At 37.3% G+C, this 18,705-nt stretch overlaps 1 protein-coding gene across 1 annotated transcript; it reads right to left on the bottom strand.

The window, feature by feature from the left end:
• Positions 1 to 8,980: 8,980 nt before the first annotated feature.
• Positions 8,981 to 13,629, bottom strand: fam89a (family with sequence similarity 89 member A). Its single transcript, XM_037750947.1, has 2 exons — positions 13,105 to 13,629; positions 8,981 to 10,607 (listed from the first exon to the last, which is right to left on the bottom strand). The coding sequence occupies exons 1-2, from the start codon at positions 13,348 to 13,350 to the stop codon at positions 10,320 to 10,322; spliced, it is 534 nt and encodes a 177-aa protein (XP_037606875.1). The 5' UTR covers positions 13,351 to 13,629; the 3' UTR covers positions 8,981 to 10,319.
• Between the last annotated feature and the right edge of the window lie 5,076 nt (positions 13,630 to 18,705).

Genomic DNA, 18,705 nt, shown 5'->3' with positions numbered 1-18,705 from the left:
TTTTTATAATTGATTCATTGGTTTTAGTAATTTTTTAAGATTTTTTTTTTTTTAAATGTCTGATTCCAGCTTCTTAAATGTGAATACTTTCTGGTTTCTTTACTCCTTTATGACAGTAAACTGAGTATCTTTGAGTTGTGAACAAAACAAGACGTCATTTGGGGCTTTGGGAAACACTGATTGTCATTTTTCACCATTTTCTGACATTTTATAGACCAAACAACTAATCGATTAATCAAGAAAATAATAGAAAATGAAAATAATCGTTAGTTTCAACCCTATGTTAGTGTCTTATCTGTACCTTTGTACTTTCCACGATTGTTGCAGATGTTGCAAAAGAAATAATGTTGAAATATTTGTGTCTTTCTGTCATGGACGATCCCTGAAGTTTGGCAGAGACTTCTGTTATATATTATGTAAAACGAACTTGTAGAGCAAGTTTGCCACGAGCTGCATGAAACACACTGCAGATAAATGTTGCAGTACGCGCTCTCTGTACTGTCTGCTATATAAACATACGACATGGAGTAAATCAAATATTTGTATTTAAACATATGTATGTGATTTGATTTTGTGTGTGTGTGTGCGTGTGCTGCCTCTGCACATGTTGTTACAGGCCTGTGAATAGTTGAGGAGACGACACACGAGTGAGGAATGTTTTGTTAGGTGTCCTCACCCTGGGAGGATCCGTGCTCCGGAGCAACACAGTCTGGATCGGTTTAAGCTTTTAACACAGAAATGACCGAAACGTCTTCTTCTGCAGGAGATAAACTGGTGTTTTCATGGATCCTCGCAGCAGAAGGAAGCAGAAAGAGCAGTGCAGTTTGGAGCTCAGTTGTACAAATTGTGCTCTGTGTCTTCTTCTTTTTATTTCAAAATGTCATACATCCATGTGTCATTGTTCTATCATAAAAAAACAATGTGCAAAATGCATAATTTGTCAATTAAATTAAGGTTATAGGAGAGGTCTATCGGCACAGATACCAACTTGTGAGATATCTTGTCTACCTGTTTTTATTTCAGTCTTTTACATTTCTTTAATGATGCACAAAAGTGTAAATAAGCACAGGAATAGACACGTGTTATGTCAGTGTCTGATTCTCCAGGACAAAGTCTTTGTGAACAAAGCTCCGAGGGAGTTTCTAAATCTGGAAAGTGTCGCTCAATTACTGCGGCATGCAGAGGTTTAATCTGACCAATCAGATTACCGTAACAGCAGTCGCCTCACAGCCATTTACCAGTCAGGACCAGTGGGGAAGCCAAAGGAGCTCAAACTGGAGAGTAAATCCAACCTCAAGTCACTTTACCCTCCTGGTACAGAACCCTCTGCCTTCGCTGAAAATTGAAATGTTATTTTACCTGATAAGTTCAGACTGGAGGTCACAGTTGATGTTAAATTGGCCAATATACATCAAATAGCAAAATCTGAGATCTTGTGGTAGTTTGTTCCAACAGTGGACTAAACACAGCGTACATCTGAGGGGAATTTAGGAAGGAATTTGGTCATAAACCAAAGTATTGGACACATTATGGAATTTTTTTTTAGTTGGCGCTGCTATTACAATTCATCCTGAGGGGGACATGAACCAAATTCCACGGCAATCCATCCAATCGTTGTAGAGATATTTCACTGAAAACCACAAGCTGCAGGCAGAAACACCCCCCCAAACATCATTATAAAGAATGTATTCAAAGCTGCTCCAGTTGAGTCTGGATATCAGCAGGAAGCAGCACACAGAAATGCATGAGGATGTATAAATATTCAAATTATGACCCATTAAATGAGCAGGAAATGTGTTGTATACTAACCAGCAGTCATTAGAGCCAGCAGGTCGGTCATGAACCGGCCTCACTGGGATCAATGGACTGAAAAGAACAACACTAAGGAAACAGAACAGCACTATATAACAGGAATTAACTCAGAAAAAACAAGAACTATCAACAGAAATCAGTAATTGGTGACCTCAGTTCAAAAATATGACCACCATCTAACTCTTTCATGCATGTTATTGTGAAAGACGAGCCTTCTGCTGGTGTCCACAGCCCGGCTCAGATGTAGCAGTCTGTTCCTCCCTCCCTCCCTGCAGAGAGAGTGATGCGCACCTTGGATTTGCTCTCTCAATCAAGATTATGTTAATCTGCTCTAATCCCCTAACAGACGCTCAGATGGGCAGCACGAGACCAGAGCACAGAGCAGAGAGAGAGAGAAAGACAACATGGGCTTCATATGATGCACAACTGTCTGTATAGAGGAGCCTTTATACAAAGAATATATCAAAGCTCTTTTATAGAGCTTTTAAATGAATACATGTTTTATGATATAGGGGTATATTTAGGCATTTCATTTGACGTCAGATGCCAGTGCAGCTTGGCTGGTTTGCTTTGCAATACTGGTTGCAGTATCTAGAGTTTGAGTGGAAAGCTTTAATGTCCATTTAATGCTTAAATTTAAACACAAATGAGACCAGAAACAAAAAAAACAGTGCATTTAAAAAAACTCCAAAAAACATAAGAGTATAAAAGAAAGAAAGAAAATTACAAAGCACCACAATATTGCCATTACAATTTAAAGACCTGTAGGCCTATCAAAGGTTTACTTGAGTAAAACTATATAATATTAAGAGCAATTAATCTGTATTAATCTACATTAATATGTAAACAGAATTTTTGCATTGGGGCGAATTGTTTTTTTGTGATCAAATTTTATGGAAATTATTACCAACAACAAAAAAAATGGCATAATTCAAAACAAGACATTAATTGAAATAATAATAAATAAATAAATAATAATAATAAAAAATACATAAATACATTTTTTTTTTAAATTAACTAATTGGATTGGAGCTGATTTGACTTATTTTATATACTGTTAAGTGTTTCAATTTACTGTATAACAATGCCTCATATTTTATATGCACTTCATAGATTTTTAATCTTAATCTGCAAAGTAATCATTAACTATGTCAGATAACTGAAGTACAATATTTACCTGTGAGTACATGTACTGTAACTAACGTACATACTCAATACACCACTGGTTAATTACAGGAGTACACTGTCATCTATTAGTTCTCACTGTTAAATTGGTATGATTATATTTTAAAAAACACCTTTCTGACTATTACACTACCACACTCTGGTATTTCAAAGGACAAAATTCACAAAGCAGTGACACCACACAGTGGAGAACATTCAGCGCATGTGGAGTTGAAACGAGTGTTGCGTGACCTATTTCTTCAGTCTCACAGGGAGGTTTGTGAGAATTTAAACAGAGTCTCAGCGTGTGAGAATATAAACAGTGTTTTATCATCATCAGTAATTCATCTCCCAGCATGAGGAGCTGCTATATCAAAGCCGTCACATCCTGCTGCAGTAATGATCAATTAAACCGGAACTGCTTTGGCATGGCAGATAAGATAGTCAGGACCAAAATGCAGATTGGTGCATTTAAATGCAGGTCAGAGTGAGATGCATTCAGGAGAAAAACAGAAGAAGTAGGGCAGCGGAGAGAGGAAGAAGACTGTAGTTTGGTCTGAAGGAGCTGTGAGTTTTACTGGGGCTGATAGGGAAGAAGATGTCTTATTATTTTTTATTCATTTTTAGTCATTTTAGCAGCTATTGGATGAACTTCCGTGAGATTTGGTTCAGCCATTCATGACGTACGTTGGTTCAGTTTCATGTAGAATTAAAAAAAAAAAGCTCACACCAAACCTGAAAAGTATGGAATCACTTTATTAAATCCATATCAGTATAATAACTATGATAGCATTGAGACTAATTGTCCAAAGAAACAGTAGTATGGTCATTATTCATAGATCAAAGAACAGGAGTAATAACAGATGGTAACAACACACTTCTTCTGCTTATATGCAACACAAAATACATTAACACCATTTTTTTCCCACTATAGTGATTTAATGAATGATTATGATATACAGTATAAATATGACATTTCACTCTCACATTCAAACGAATTTAACGGCTACAGCCGGTAATTAGAAAAGGTGGATAATAATAATCGGAATATTCAATCTGTTGTATTTAACACCTAAAGGCTCTCTTGTGTTTTTCTTGGCTGATTTGCGCGCTACAATTCAGCTGATGAAACACAGGTCTCAACACAGGTCGGCTTAAAGAAGAATAAGTTTGAATTTTAGAGGAAAAACTCATGTTTTTATGCATTTTTGGCCATTTCTCAGTGGGCCAAGCAGAAGTTAGAAGTTTTAAGGTGACTGAAACATGGTCATTTGACAGCTCATCATGATATAAATCAACATGTTTCATGAATAAATCTCCCTCTCTGACACTCTCATTAAATACCATCAATCTCTGTGTGTTCACACTGTTCCTACATTTCCCAGAGTGCTTAGTAACAACCGCTAGAGCTGAGGTGAACACTGAGATATGACTGTGGCTACGTTCCAAATCACATACTTTTAGTACATACTGCAGCCTTACAAAGTATGTACTGTTGCATGCAGTATGTATACAATTGGGACATACTACTTCTTCATGACATTGCACCTTGAACTTTGACCCTCTTTGCTCATATATCCGCCGCAGAGGATTGTGGGTCACAATAGCCAGAAAAGCATGCTGGCTTGCATACTGCAAAATACATCCGGATGTAGTAGGACATCCTGGTATTTTTGGGTTTTGACATACTATGTAAATCATTTCTGGCATATTAAATAGTAGTATGGATATTGGAACGCACAGTGTGATTACAGTAACACCCCTCACTTTGTGGCTGCAATGCATTCTGGTCTATTGAGGCCACTTTATGTAGAAAAATCTCTCACAATTGAGTTCTTCCTGTGATTGTTCGCTTTAGAATAGAAGCGCTTGCTGTTTGATTAAGAGAGACTCGCACCAAAACATGACATTTACATAGAAACAAATCCACTGTAGTTCGCTGTAAGTATGTGGGCGACATCATCACATTGTGTACATTTACAATCGTGTTCAAATGTTTGAAGTATTTCTTTTTGTCCCTCCAAGGTAAAGATGATCAATAAACACCCTGAGATGACATCGCCACATTACACATCCAATAATCACATGAAAAAAGGGGGGCTGTAAAAGTAGGAAACACACTTTTCAACTGCTAATGGTAACGATATTAGGGTACAATTTGCTGGTGTTCAATTTAAAGTTCAACTCTCTTGTGCTGGGTTTAGTTACAGTAGAGCTACTGTAAAAGGAGCACTGTGTGCCTGTGCAATAAAGACCAACTCAAAACAAGATCAGGTACTTTTTAGGGGAGATTCAACACCGATCAACCACAAACAAGTGCAAAATCATACTTGTTTGAACAAGCGAGGAGTGCACCATGTCGTTTATTTTGCAAGTGACACGACTGATTTTAAGGCTGTTACAAGTTTTGGAGGTTAAAGCTGCTTCATGTAGAAACTAAAAATGGATTTTGATAGAATAAATGTAGAAAATTGAGTTATTCTGTGTTGCGGTTCCGTGTTTTGTCGTGTCTGGAAAACATCAAACCCAAGACAGGAAGAGAACGACCTCAGCAACTCAAATTTCAGAGGGAGGAAGCATCAGAAAATAACACCACCACCACCACCACCACTCCCAACAGCTGCATCCTTGTCAATAAAATGAAAAAGGAGCCTTCGACCGAGGAGTAAAAAAAGAAAACAGGAAAGGAAAAGTACCAGAGTAAAGCTCCAAATCTCTAAACACCTTTTAATCAGCTCTTTCTGAGATTTTCTGGATTTGCATATTGATGTAATACATTACCAGAAAAAGGATTTAGGAGGTTGCAAAAGCCATCAAGTTTCAAACTGTACACGAAGCAGCTTTAAGAACCAAGTGCATGTCGAGCGAGTCAAATGATATAAACGGTTTATTCTCGTCCCCGTGTTGAACAGCGAACCACAGGGCTGAAACCTGAAGGTTTACCAAGGCACTAATTGTGTTGACATCCAATAAAACGTCTGGGGTCAAGTTTGTGCAGAAATGTTTTAAGCTGCTTCGATTATTAGGGATGGGGGGGAAAAAAAATCTATACAGCATAGTATCACGATATTTTGCGTGGCAATATTGCATCGATACATGGACGTTAAGTATTGATCTTTTATTGTGTGAATGCTGTACAGCATTTGTTAACAGGTAGCTCAGGATGAGGCTTGTTTTTCAAAGTAAAAGACCCCAACTCTCACTGTATGTTAACAGGAAACTAGGGATGGCCCTAATGTTTCAAAATAAAAGTTTATTCCACCCAAATACTACTTTTTAGAAGTCTATTCCGCATTTGCGCTTTAAGATTTCTGTATTTTCAGCAATGCTTTGCAATTACTTTCAGTTGTCAGCATTCACACGCATTTTCTGCAGGAAATGCAATCATTTAGTTTAATCCTCTCAACAATCAATTAACCAATACCGCTCGCTATTCTGTCTTTCAGAGGTTGTAACAGGCTCAGTTTTAAAGCTAGATTGAAGATACTGGTATCATATGAACCTAGAAAAACGAAGGAATCAGTTGGTAACAATCATGATGAGAAGAACGCTAAATAACACTCCAAAGTTGGAGAGCAAAAACTGGCATGGCCATTTTCAAAGGGGTCCCTTGACCTCTGACCTCGTGATACACGACTGAAAACTCTGAGATGTACAGAGTGAAAACTGGATCTTATTAGATAAAACAAATGTTGACAAACTGCATAATTTGTAGTTGGAAAAAGGCAATAAATTGCAATACATTGTAATATATCTTATCGCAAAATGTTTAAAATCGTATTGTGACTTAAATATCGTGATAACATCGTATCGTGGGGCCTCTGGTGATTCCCGCCCCCATCGATCGGTAGCTTCAGATTAGGTTGCAGGGATAAAACTGGTGTTTTAAATTACTTTAAATGGGTCATATGACTGGAAATATTAGGAGCATTCAGATGCAGGTTGACTGTACAGACAAAATGTTACGTTTCATAAACTGTGGTCCTTTACGGACCGAGATGATTCGTAACAAATAACAGAGAGCAAACATTCAACCCAATGTATTAGATAATGTAGTCAGTACCATTGTACTCTATTGCAGAGTCTGTTTAGGTGTTTGGTTCCATTTAGAAACTTGCATTATCGATTATTAACAGCACAAGATTTAAAAGTGAGTAGGTAGTTGTGTTTTTGAGCGAGAGGTGTCGTGATGTTACACTGCTGTAGGTCACTATGAAATGATGAGTTTGTACACCGTTACTGATACTGTACTTTTGACTTCAGGGCTCTCAGATGCAGAAGCAACTGAGACTTTGACTTGTCAGTCAGCAACAAAAACCACGTATAAGAAAATTTAAATTTTCTGAAAATATGAGTGTTTCTTTGAGAGGGCTAAAGACATAACCATCACCTCAATGAAACATTAACCGTCACTGCTAAAAGACAGAGACAACATGTTCATGATAACTGTAGAGACATTCTTCAGGACATCAGATGTCAGTAAGTACTGTACATTTTAAGTCAAATGTAACCATTCAAGAGCAGTTCATTATGGGAAACTGTCTTCTTCAGCACCTTTAACCATATAGAGTGCTGCAGGAATGAGTCCTAAAACACAGAAATGAGTCAGCATTTTAGATCTTCCGGTTCCCTCGTCTGGAAGTCAATGGGATTATCTTGCTGAACAAAAACTGTAAGTATCATAAATGTGTGTTTGCCACAGAGCTTATTTTCAGTAATAATCCAAAACCTAATGGAAAAATCCCATTGGCTTTTTGTTAAGGGAACCCAGGGTGATGCTAACTTCCTGGTTGGCCTACAAAAATACGTCATCCCTGCAGCGCTCTATACATTTCATTTTGAGTGCTGTACTTTCTTTGGTTTGTGTTCCACGAGCACACAAATAGTGGACCAGCCTACAAACAGATGGCGTCGCATGATCTATACAGACACAATATCAACACTGACACTTCCCACAGCTTCTCAAAGTGAAGGTGGGTGTTGACAGTCAGAACAGCTGCTGTGTGTTGAGCTGAGGCGTTGCGTGCTACAGATTTAGCTAAAACCTTTTGCTGTAGAGTTTCAGATATTAAGGAAGACCATTCATGTGTGTAGCAGAAATATTTGCACATCCAAACGTCTTTGCCACTTGCTAAAGTAAGGCTGTCTTTGTGGAGTGTTTCAATTAAAAACACTCTTTAAAACAGCAAGCAGAGATCCACCGGGGTCTCTTAAATTAGAAACACTTGCTGTTACAATCTTGTTAATGACCAGTATTGTCTCGTAATGGAAAGCCCTGTTTTAGATTGAGGTTGCAGGTATGTTGAAACTAGGGCTGCAACTAGGATTATTTTTCATATTTTCTCGATTAATCAATTAATCGATTAATCGTTTAGTCTATAAAATGTCAGAAAATGGTGAAAAATATCCATCCCAATTTCACTAAGTCTAAGGTGATGTCTTTAAATGTCTTGATTTGTCCATAGATATTCACTTTAATATGATATAAACAGAAAAAAGCAGGTCATTTTCATATTTGAGAGGCGGCAAACAGCATTTTCTGACATTTTTACATCAAAAAATGACTTTAACGATTAATTAACAAAACAGTTGGTGAATATTTTTCTGTTGATCAACTGATCGATTAGTCGATTAATCGTTGCAGCTCTAGTTGAAACATGAATAAAACCCATTACATCCCTCTCTAACGTGTCTTAAATAATGTTGAAACTCCAGGTACCTGCTAGATGCTGCAGAGCATGTTGCATGTGTTGTTAAGACAGGATCAGTTTTAGTAGGATACATAGTATTATAAAGTACCCTGTAGTGAGCTGATAGTTGCTACCAAGCTACAGCTTTGCGTGTTACACGGCGAGCAACATTTGAAGGCCACAGCGACCGCAGAAACAATTTACTGGAACAAAAACAGAACTTTTCAACAGATTTGTGTTCTGTTTCTTCCACTTCTCTGTCGATGACAGTTCAACTAGCAAGTGTAAATTATGTGAGAAGTTGATCACAGTTTCTCAATTATTGGCAATATATTTATTTGAGAGTACATTAAGAAGAAAAGTCTCAAAGCTGGTTATGTTGAAATGGCTGAATAAATCATTTTATCCAGTTTTTTCCTGATTATTTTTCAATCAGTGCTGGCTAGTAAGCGCTTGCTACATGTCTGTGTTGCTGCTGATTTACAACTTGAGCCTTATTTTCATAGTCGTTTCTGTCAGTTATGATGATACTGCACAAGGGAACACTTTCCCTGTCTGACTGTCTGATTGACGGCCATAACTATGAAAATAACACCCAAGTTGTAATAAACCGGGATTATGCTTTAACTCCTCAGTCGATGCATCATGAAAGTGAGTAGCCTCAGCAGAGTATAAAACATGATTTGCCAGATCGAAACCACCCAGTCAGAAAACAGTGGCGCATCAAAGTTGTCCAAGCTCTAACAGCTCTGAGGGTTCAGGTTGAAACCGTCTCCAGCATTTTGAACATTTCACATTTTCAGAGCAAACATCAGCTCTGTGTAAAAAAGGCAGAAAAGTGTAGCCTCCACTCCTGTACCAAAGCTCACTCTGTTAACAAGCATTTTTACACTTTGAGCAGGTATGAAGGACTCCATTCTTCTTCAGGTCTGACAATGTCTGTCCATGTAAATGAAAGATTTCACCACTTAAAAGTAACACACACACACACACACCGTCTCCGTCAGCATGTCCACGCCGTCGATCGTCTCTTTTGCGCCGACACTGATTGCAGAGTCCACTGTGTTTACGTTTAAAGTCCCATTATCTGTGATTCCCAACCAGTAAATGATGTACCCGTGTACCTGGGTAGAGTACAAAACATCCGTAGAGAGCAACAGGAAAGCAAATATCTTGTTATTTATATTATATAATAAATAATACAACTTTGTTCATATATTTTGTATATGTAAAAAAAAAAAAAAAGGTCTGCCAAAAAGGGAGACTGGCTAGTAAAACCACTTGATATAGAAGCAGCAGTAGAGCTTGTTTATAAAAAGAAATAATATATATATGTATATATTGCCTAATTTTGAGTATATGGAGTCTTGGAATACAATCCATCTCAACTCCTGAGATTGAGAGAAGGTCAAAACACCCGGCCTCTCAGCCCCGCAGTCTGATGAAGCTCCTGGTTACGCTGCAAAAAGAACCTTCTGCAGCACAAGCAGGTGTGTGTTTCACCTGAGGAGGACGAGTCTATTACGGTAATGACATACCATAAACTGCTACCACTAATGTCTTGGAGGCCAAAAGGTTTCCAGAGCCACTCAACTTTTCCTCAAGTCTTTTCAGTATGTATCCGTCTGCAGAAGAACGCTGAAGAATGAGGCCTCAGATGGTGACGTGAAAGGAGTCCCAGCTGTCGTCTTTGCCGCTCCCATTCTTGGACGCTGCCATTGTTGCCGTCCCGTCTCCGACCTCCCCGTCCGGCTGGTCCCCGGTGGGTGTGGCGCCAGGCTCCGGGTAATACTCGTCGTCCTCGTCGAAGTAGCCGTTCTCCATCATGCTGAGGCTGGAGGCGGCGCTCAGGTCCTGGCAGCTGCCCTTGTACTCCTGGATGGACTCGTGGAGCGACCACAGCTGGCACAGCAGGGACATGTCCTGCTGACGCAAACCCACCTGGAGAGAGCAGACCCTTATTAATTACATTATACATTTCTGATGAGGCGTTTTAAAGGCATTTTCCTTCTTTTAAAATATATAGTGTTTGCTGGTTCTAAACTTCAGTTTCTTTTAGGTTCACAAGGAAAATGCAAACATAAAGATACACCTTTATTTTGAAATTCCCGCTTTACTTGTGATTGTTTTTCATTTAGATGTCTGGAAGATCCCAGTAATAAATTGTCAAATCATATTTTAGTTTTTTTCAGGCCCCTGAATGTTCTTTGTGATATCGGCAAATATTGTATGTTGTCCACAGAATCAGTATAATATCGTACTGTGATGAAACCTGTGATTTACACCCCTAGAAATCAACTGAATGCATATGCATGACCACAAAGTACCATAAATATGTGAGCTAAACATAAAATCGGATTTTCCTTAAAAAGTTAAAAGTGATACAAGATCTTTCTTGAGATAATCTGTGATTGGTACTCCAGACTAAATTTGACCCGTGACAACTAGAGCTCCAACTCTATTAATATTATAATTATTGCCATTATTTTATCCTAGATTTTGATTACTTAGAAATGCAGCAAATCCTCAGACTTAACGATTAATCGATTAGCAAAGGAATTGCTGATTAATTTTCTGGTTGCAGCCTCTAAAATGTGAAAATGTGCAGTATTTTTTTATATATATATATTTGTTCATTGCATATTTTGAGGTTTTTGGACTGTTAGTCAGACAAAACAAGTGCAGCCTGATGGTAATTTCTTAAAAACTATTTGCACCCATTTTGAAAACTATTCATTAATCTAAAAATACAATCAAAAGAATATACTAGTGAACTAATCCTTAGCTGCACCCTTACCTGACATTATGACATTACTGACTCAAAGCTAAAAAGACAAAACTCAACCGCCAGGGTTGAAAAGGGCATTTCTACTGCATACCACTCCGCTGACAGTGCAGTATGAACTGAGGGTCACTGCATTGTCTTCCAAACAAATTACAGAGAGCAGACATGCAGGTCAGACAGCTGAAACCGAGTACTGAGCTCCATAAAGTGGGGAGCGGCTTACAGATTCTAGCATGTAGGACACATTTACAACTTATTAGACAACGTGAACTACAATCTCATAGTAATACATTAACGGCAACAAAGCAGTAAGCCTGCAGTGGGGAACGTGCTGAGGGGAGGGTAAACATGTGAAGCAGAAATAGGATTTAGTAAAGCCTGTAACAAAAATCCAAATGGCAAAGGGATAGAGTTTCAGCAACAGTTTGACCCCTTTCATCTAAATGACTGGCTATGAGGACACCACAGGCTATTGTTATGTATTGACCAACAGCCATGGAGGAGTCTACCTTTATTATGAAATCTGGTCTGGCTCTGTAATGAAAACCCCTGCTGCTGGCAAGGGAGTGTGCAATAAGTGTCTCAATCTGTTTACACCTCAATGACTGTAATAACATGTTCACCACAGGATTGCATGCTAGCTCATTAAAAACACTTTTATACTGAAGCTAAAAGGAATCAAATTAAGTTTAGAAAAACAAATCTGCACAATCCTAATGGCTTAAGAGTTGTCTCATCCCCTGCAAAGCTCCTCCTGCTCCTGCTCTCCCTTGTAGCTGGTATTCTTAACACCAGACTCCATTTAAAACAAACGAGTTTTATCTTCTCATGCTTACAAACAACTTTGTATACTGGGTAGCATATAAAAGCATACACTTTGGGAATCAATGGGGTGTTTTCATAACCTCGGCAAACATACAATCCACAATGGTAGTCATTTTGTTCAGTTAGCTCTAAATCTAAGTGGGCTGCTGCTGCAAAAAAAAGAGAGATCCATACCTGAAAGTTGGTATTTTATTTATGTAATGTGGTGTATGGTAAATTGTATGTATGCCGAATTTACTAGGAGACTCCAATAATTTGTAAAATGCTTTAAATTGTGTGCAAAAAGGTGTGTAAGTTTGTGCAGTTGTACCATCTAGCTCTAAATCTAAGTGAGAAGCAGCATAAAAAGCGAGATCCATACCTGAAAGTTGCTATTTTATTTATGTAATGTGGTGTATGGTAAATTGTATGTATGCCGAATTTACCAGGAGACTCTATTAATTTGTAAAATGCTTTAAAATGTGTGCAAAGAGGTGTGTATGTTTGCCCAAAAGCCAGGCAACATCAAAATATCATCAAATCTTAATGGAATTTGGTTGGATACGAAATGTGCAGCGCATTGACAAAAACAGGGGTGCAAGTTGGTATTTTTATTTATATAATGTGTTGTATGGTAAATTGTATGTATGCCGAATTTACTAGAAGACTCCAATAATTTGTAAAATGCTTTAAAATGTGTGCAAAGAGGTGTGTAAGTTTGCCCAAAAGCCAGGCAACATCAAAATATCATCAAATCTTAATGGAATTTGGTTGGATACGAAATGTGCAGACAAAAACAAGGGGTGAAATAAGGGGCACTTTCTACTGAAACACTCCCTGAAATGTTACCATCTCTTTCCGCAGGAGAGCCAGAGCAGCGTCGAGGTTGGCCGGCTTGTTGGCCAGCAGGTTGTCGGTGTTCCTGCCTCTGCTCAGGTCGTCCTGGATCATGGTCTTCTTCACGTACATCCTCTCCATGTCTCTCCAGGAGCCGCCGCTCGAGTTCAGCAGCCCGCTCAGGCTCTTCGGCAGCGGCGGCAGACCCTCGATACAGGCCATTCCTCCGTGAGAACCGTTCGATGACTTACCATTCATTGTCCTGTGAGTTTACTAGAAGTAGTAGTAGTAGTATTTACTCTGAAGTTGACTGTTTTAGTCTTTAAGTCCTGTAAAACGATGAGAATAAACAGCCGTCTCCTCGCGACCAAACAAGCAGAGCAACAGCCGAGGTTCTCTCTGCCCAGGGCGGCCAGCGACGAACCGTCAAAGTACCCGGATTGAAGATGTTACACTTCCGGTACGATCATCAAAATAAAAGCATCACTGGCGAAAATAGAAGTTTGTGATTTCAGACTTTTTTGTCAGACTTTATTTCTTCCGACATTTTTTTTTTACATCTTTCAGACTTTTTTGTCAGACATTTTTCAGACTATTTTTTCAAACTGATTTTTCAGACTTTTTTCAGACTTTTTTGTCAGACATTTTTCTTCCGACATTTCTTTTCGACATCTTTCAGACTTTTTTGTCAGACATTTTTCTTCCGACATTTCTTTTCGACATTTTTCAGACTTTTTTTTTTAGACTTTTTTACTATGGACTTTTTTTTGACATCTTTCAGACTTTTTTTTCTTCCGACATTTCTTTTCGACATCTTTCAGACTTTTTTGTCAGACATTTTTCAGACTTTTTTTTTTAGACTTTTTTACTATGGACTTTTTTTTGACATCTTTCAGACTTTTTTTTCTTCCGACATTTTTTTTTGACATCTTTCAGACTTTTTTGTCAGACATTTTTCCGACTATTTTTTCCGACTTTTTTTTCCCGACTTTTTTTTGACTTTATTTCTTCCGACATTTTTTTTTTATATTTTTCAGACTTTTTTTCAGACTTTTTTCAGACTATTTTTTCAGACATTTTTTTCTGATTTTTTTTTTCAGACTTTTTTTTCAGACTGATTTTTCAGACTTTTTTTTCCAGACTTTTTTCAGACTTTTTTGTCAGACATTTTTCTTCCGAATTTTTTTTCAACATCTTTCAGACTTTTTTGTCAGACGTCTTTCAGACTTTTTTGTCAGACATTTTTCAGACTTTTTTTTCAAGACATTTTTAAGACTTTTTGTTCAGAATTTTATCAGACTTTATTTCTTCCGACATCTTTTTTTTTTTACATCTTTCAGACTTTTTTTTCACACTTTTTTTTCAGACTTTTTTTTCAGACTGATTTTTCAGACTTTTTTTAGACTTTCTTGTCAGACATTTTTTCTTCCGACATTTTTATAACTATAATACAGCCTGACATACTATAAAAAAATACTCAGCTTTTATTTTGTATTTTGACTTCCGGTCATGTTATGAGTTATTGTGGTAAACTTGATGATACTGGATTGTGGATGAGTAGTAAAATCCGCTTCCTGTCCTTTTAACACAGTGGCTGCTGGGCGTCTCCCTGCCAACACTTACAGGAAAACTGTCTTTTTATCATGATTATTCATGTATAATTTCATATATACATTAATCAAACAGATACAAAAGAAATAGGCCTGTAGTGTATTTTTAAAATACTGACCATTGATAGCCTACACACTTTCTCTTTAGAGAAATTAATAATTAATTGAAGAAACTTGACACATTTAAGTCCAAACAAAAATAACTTCTGTACACTTTGAAGTAAATCTTAAATGAAAAACTTTTATAAACAGAAAATGTATAAATATCATCAATAGGTGCTGTTTATTCATATTTTATTCAAGTTTATTGAATAAGCTGGGAATTTATGATCTTTTGAATGTATTAATCTTTGTCGTTAGATAGCCTTTATAAAGTCCTGTCTCTAATAATGAAACAGTCTTAGCATTAAACTAAATGTCTGCCAGTTTAATGATAACTGTGTTCATTTGAGTCCCTATAATAAAACTAATTGATAGATTTTCCCCCAGCAGAGTGCAGACAGAGGGACTCCATGTGTGTGTGTGTGTGTGTGTGTGTGTGTGTGTGTGTGTGTGCAGGACAATAGTTTTGAGTATAAAGGACAGATGGTAGGCTTCACTTCCCCCCCAGCCTGCAGCCCCGTCACAACAATAAAACAACAATAACCTTGAAATCAACACACAAAAGCATCACACACGCTCCTCTGCAAAAGAGGAGCATGTGCTGTACCACACACACACACACACACACACACACACACACACACATGGAGTCAGGCAGATGGATGACGCCTGAAGCCTGGTATTCCTAATCGCTCTACTGAAATGAATGCAACCTGACTCATCTCCTACAGACGGTTAAGACATAAACGCTCATCATGTGCTTCTTATAAGCATCCTGCCCAACAGCCAGGTCTCAAGCTTCAAAAAAGAAACTTACGGCTCAAAGAAATAATGATTTGATGATATTTTGCTTTCATTAATCAAAGTAGTATTGGTCAAAAAAGTGTTTCTAAAGTTGTCAGATACTATGCATTATTTAAAGGAATAGTATATTCACTTTCTTTCTTGAGAGTGAGATTAAGATCAATATTAATCTCATGTATGTGGCAAAAAATGATGGTTTGCAAACATTATTTTCTCTGGAAGATGTTAAGTTGTTGTCTATGGCACCCCGAAAAACAAAAACAAAAAAGTAGTCAGAGCAAAGTACATATATTCCCAAAAAGTGAAAATCAATTGTCTGTTCAATTGCAACATTTCCGCCATTTTGGACTGAAAGCGACTACCGGACGCCAGTAAAACGTCCACCTAAAAAGTGCCGTACAAAAGTAATACAAAATAATTTCTATTCTATTGTCATATTCTACCAAAATGGCCTGTATTGAACAACGAAATATTATAAATATGATAAGCAATTTCAGTCCAAAATGGCGGCAGCGGCCATTGTCAAAAACAAAAACAAAAACACCACAGTTCCGTCTCTTTGCTTCTATTCTAAATATAGACCTAAGTTAAATTAATAATAATGGTATCAATATGGTCAGTGTTTACGTAGCCGACTCAAATCTACTGCTGAATAGTTGTGTTCTGGGATGGATAATCAACCAACAGTGTAATTTTTTTAACTTGTTTTAATTCCATACATGTCATATGTTATAATGGCCCATATTAGAGCATCACATCCCCTCTGTAGCCTGCAGCCTAATCCTGCTCTCAAAACAATTAGCCATCAGCTGACAGTCCACAGCTGCACAGTTTAAAGAGACCGATCAAGGACAATCTGTTTTGTGTGAGGGTTTTATGAGCAGAAGGACCCCTCTATAAGCTTTCATCACCACCATCACCACCATCACCACCATCATCATCATCATCACTGCCTCCTGAGATCAGAGGATTAGACGTATGATGGCACCCCCTGGGGATGCATGTAACTGTAGCAGGCTCGTGTTAATCTGCCTTGCTAAAATGCACAATGGGTTTGCATCACTTAGCGTAGGCCGGCTAATAACGGTCTAAAGATATCCGCTTATGTCTCTGCTGGAAAGCCATGTATCTTGCTAAAGGCCCAAAACATTACAGTAAATAGACACCAGACGTCTCCAATAATACATTCTCTCACTGCTTGTCTTATATTTTGTTTGCCTTAATTTTATCTTATTTTATTTTTTTCTCCAATTGTTCCTTCTTATTGTCTTTTTTAATGTTGTTTTATGCCTTATCTTAAGCCTTTTGAGGATCTCTTATAATATGCTATACACTTTATCTATCAACAGAGGATTTATTGACAGTTTTGATAATTAATTAATGAATAATTCAAGTCATTTATCAAACAAAATGCCATATATTTGCTGATTCAAGCTTCTCAAATGTGAGGATTTGCTGCTTTTCTCTGTTTTATATTACTGTTAATTGAATATATTTGGTTTTTAGACGGTTGTTCTGATAAAATGAACAATTTAAAGACGTCAGCTTGGGCTCTGGGGAATTGTAAATGGCATTTTCACTATTTTAATTATTATTATTATTATTATTGTTATTATTATTATTATTATTGTTATTGTTATTATTGTTATTATTGTTATTAATAATAATAATAATATTTTGTATTTAATAAACGCATTCATCAATTAATTGAAGAAAGATATATAAATAATAATACAAATATAATAAAGCAAACATATTTATAGATTATCTGATCATGAAAGTCATCAGATCTGTGGTGCAAATACTGTAAATTTGCTTTGCTCAACAGGATTATTTTCCACCATGCATAGAACATTAGCTTCATATTTTTCCATAATAAATAAGTAATTAAATCATGGAGGAAACCGCAGAACGTGGCAAGATATGATAATGTCATCATTCAGCCTTATGATGATTTATCTGTTATAAGAAACAGCAAAAATAGTCTAAAAAAGGACAATTCAGGTTAAAAATGAAAAGAAATTGGCTACTGGTGATACTGAACAGTTACTGCCACTTTTAACGTTTATATTCTCAAATAAATTGAAATGAAATCATCTCCTTCTAAGCTGGTGGTTCAGTGACTTGGCATATTTTACATCATATAGACTACAATGTATATTTAAAAAAATATAAGCAACATGATTTGCTGATAAATGATCTTTGCAGAGAAAAAACTGACACTTCTATCAGAAATAATCACCCCAAAGTGTGCCTCAGTCCTATGCAGCTGACGGAACAACATTGCATTGAACTTGGAGCTTGTCTGGGATGCATCATTGTCAGAGGGACACAATAGGTCTGCAGGGAAGGAGGGAGGGAGTGTGAATGTGTGTGTTTGGAGGAGGTCAGCTTCCTATAGTGCGTCAGTGTACAGCAGGTCAGGGAAGAGGAGTGTCCGGTGTAACAGCTGCTGTCACTGACATCAGTTTTCCTCCGCTGAGGGGCCTCTGAATGAGCTATGGTAGTTGCAGTGACAATGCATGATGTTATTTTTTATTTTCAGGTCCAATGATGACCAAAATGTACCTCTAGATGTGTGAACAGCCTCTTCCTTCTGTTGAAGACTGGAAACAAGTGAGTAATTTCTCACTGTGGGAATGTGTGTGCTGCCTTCAAGAGCTGCCTCTCAACACCTGCAACTTCCGAGTGTAGAAGTGATTTACTCAAGTACTGTATGTAAGTGCAATTTTGAAGTACTTCTGCTTCACTTGAATATTTCCACGCTACTTTTTACTACAACTATAATATACTGTACTTTTTACTCCACAACATTTATTTGACAGCTGCTGTTAGTTACTTTTCATTTTAAGATTAAACCCCAACGTTTCTGTCTCTTTCTGCCTCAGCAGAACCAGTAAAGAGTGAGTTCCCCGTAGAAACAGAGCATAGAATAGTATAATCCTATTTTATTTCTATGGATTACCTCTTAAATTTCTCAGATGTTTTCATTTAAATAACTGTTTGATGCCAAAATAGGTAAAATTATCCAATACTTCACTCAAAAAAGCAAAGAGAGCTTACTGAATCTTTGCATTTTTGTGAAATATTGCATCAT

The sequence above is a fragment of the Sebastes umbrosus genome, chromosome 18, assembly GCF_015220745.1.
Source record: "Sebastes umbrosus isolate fSebUmb1 chromosome 18, fSebUmb1.pri, whole genome shotgun sequence".
NCBI lineage: Eukaryota > Metazoa > Chordata > Actinopteri > Perciformes > Sebastidae > Sebastes > Sebastes umbrosus.
Note: the sequence above shows the minus strand (reverse complement) of the source record. Positions and strands in the feature narration are given on the sequence as shown.

Coding starts and splice junctions, on each gene's coding strand:
- fam89a (XM_037750947.1), bottom strand. CDS start 13,350: ATGAATGGTAAGTCATCGAACGGTTCTCACGGAGGAATGGCCTGTATC. Junction 10,608..13,104: donor CTCTCCTGCGGAAAGAGATG/GTAACATTTCAG, acceptor TGCTCTCTCCAG/GTGGGTTTGCGTCAGCAGGA.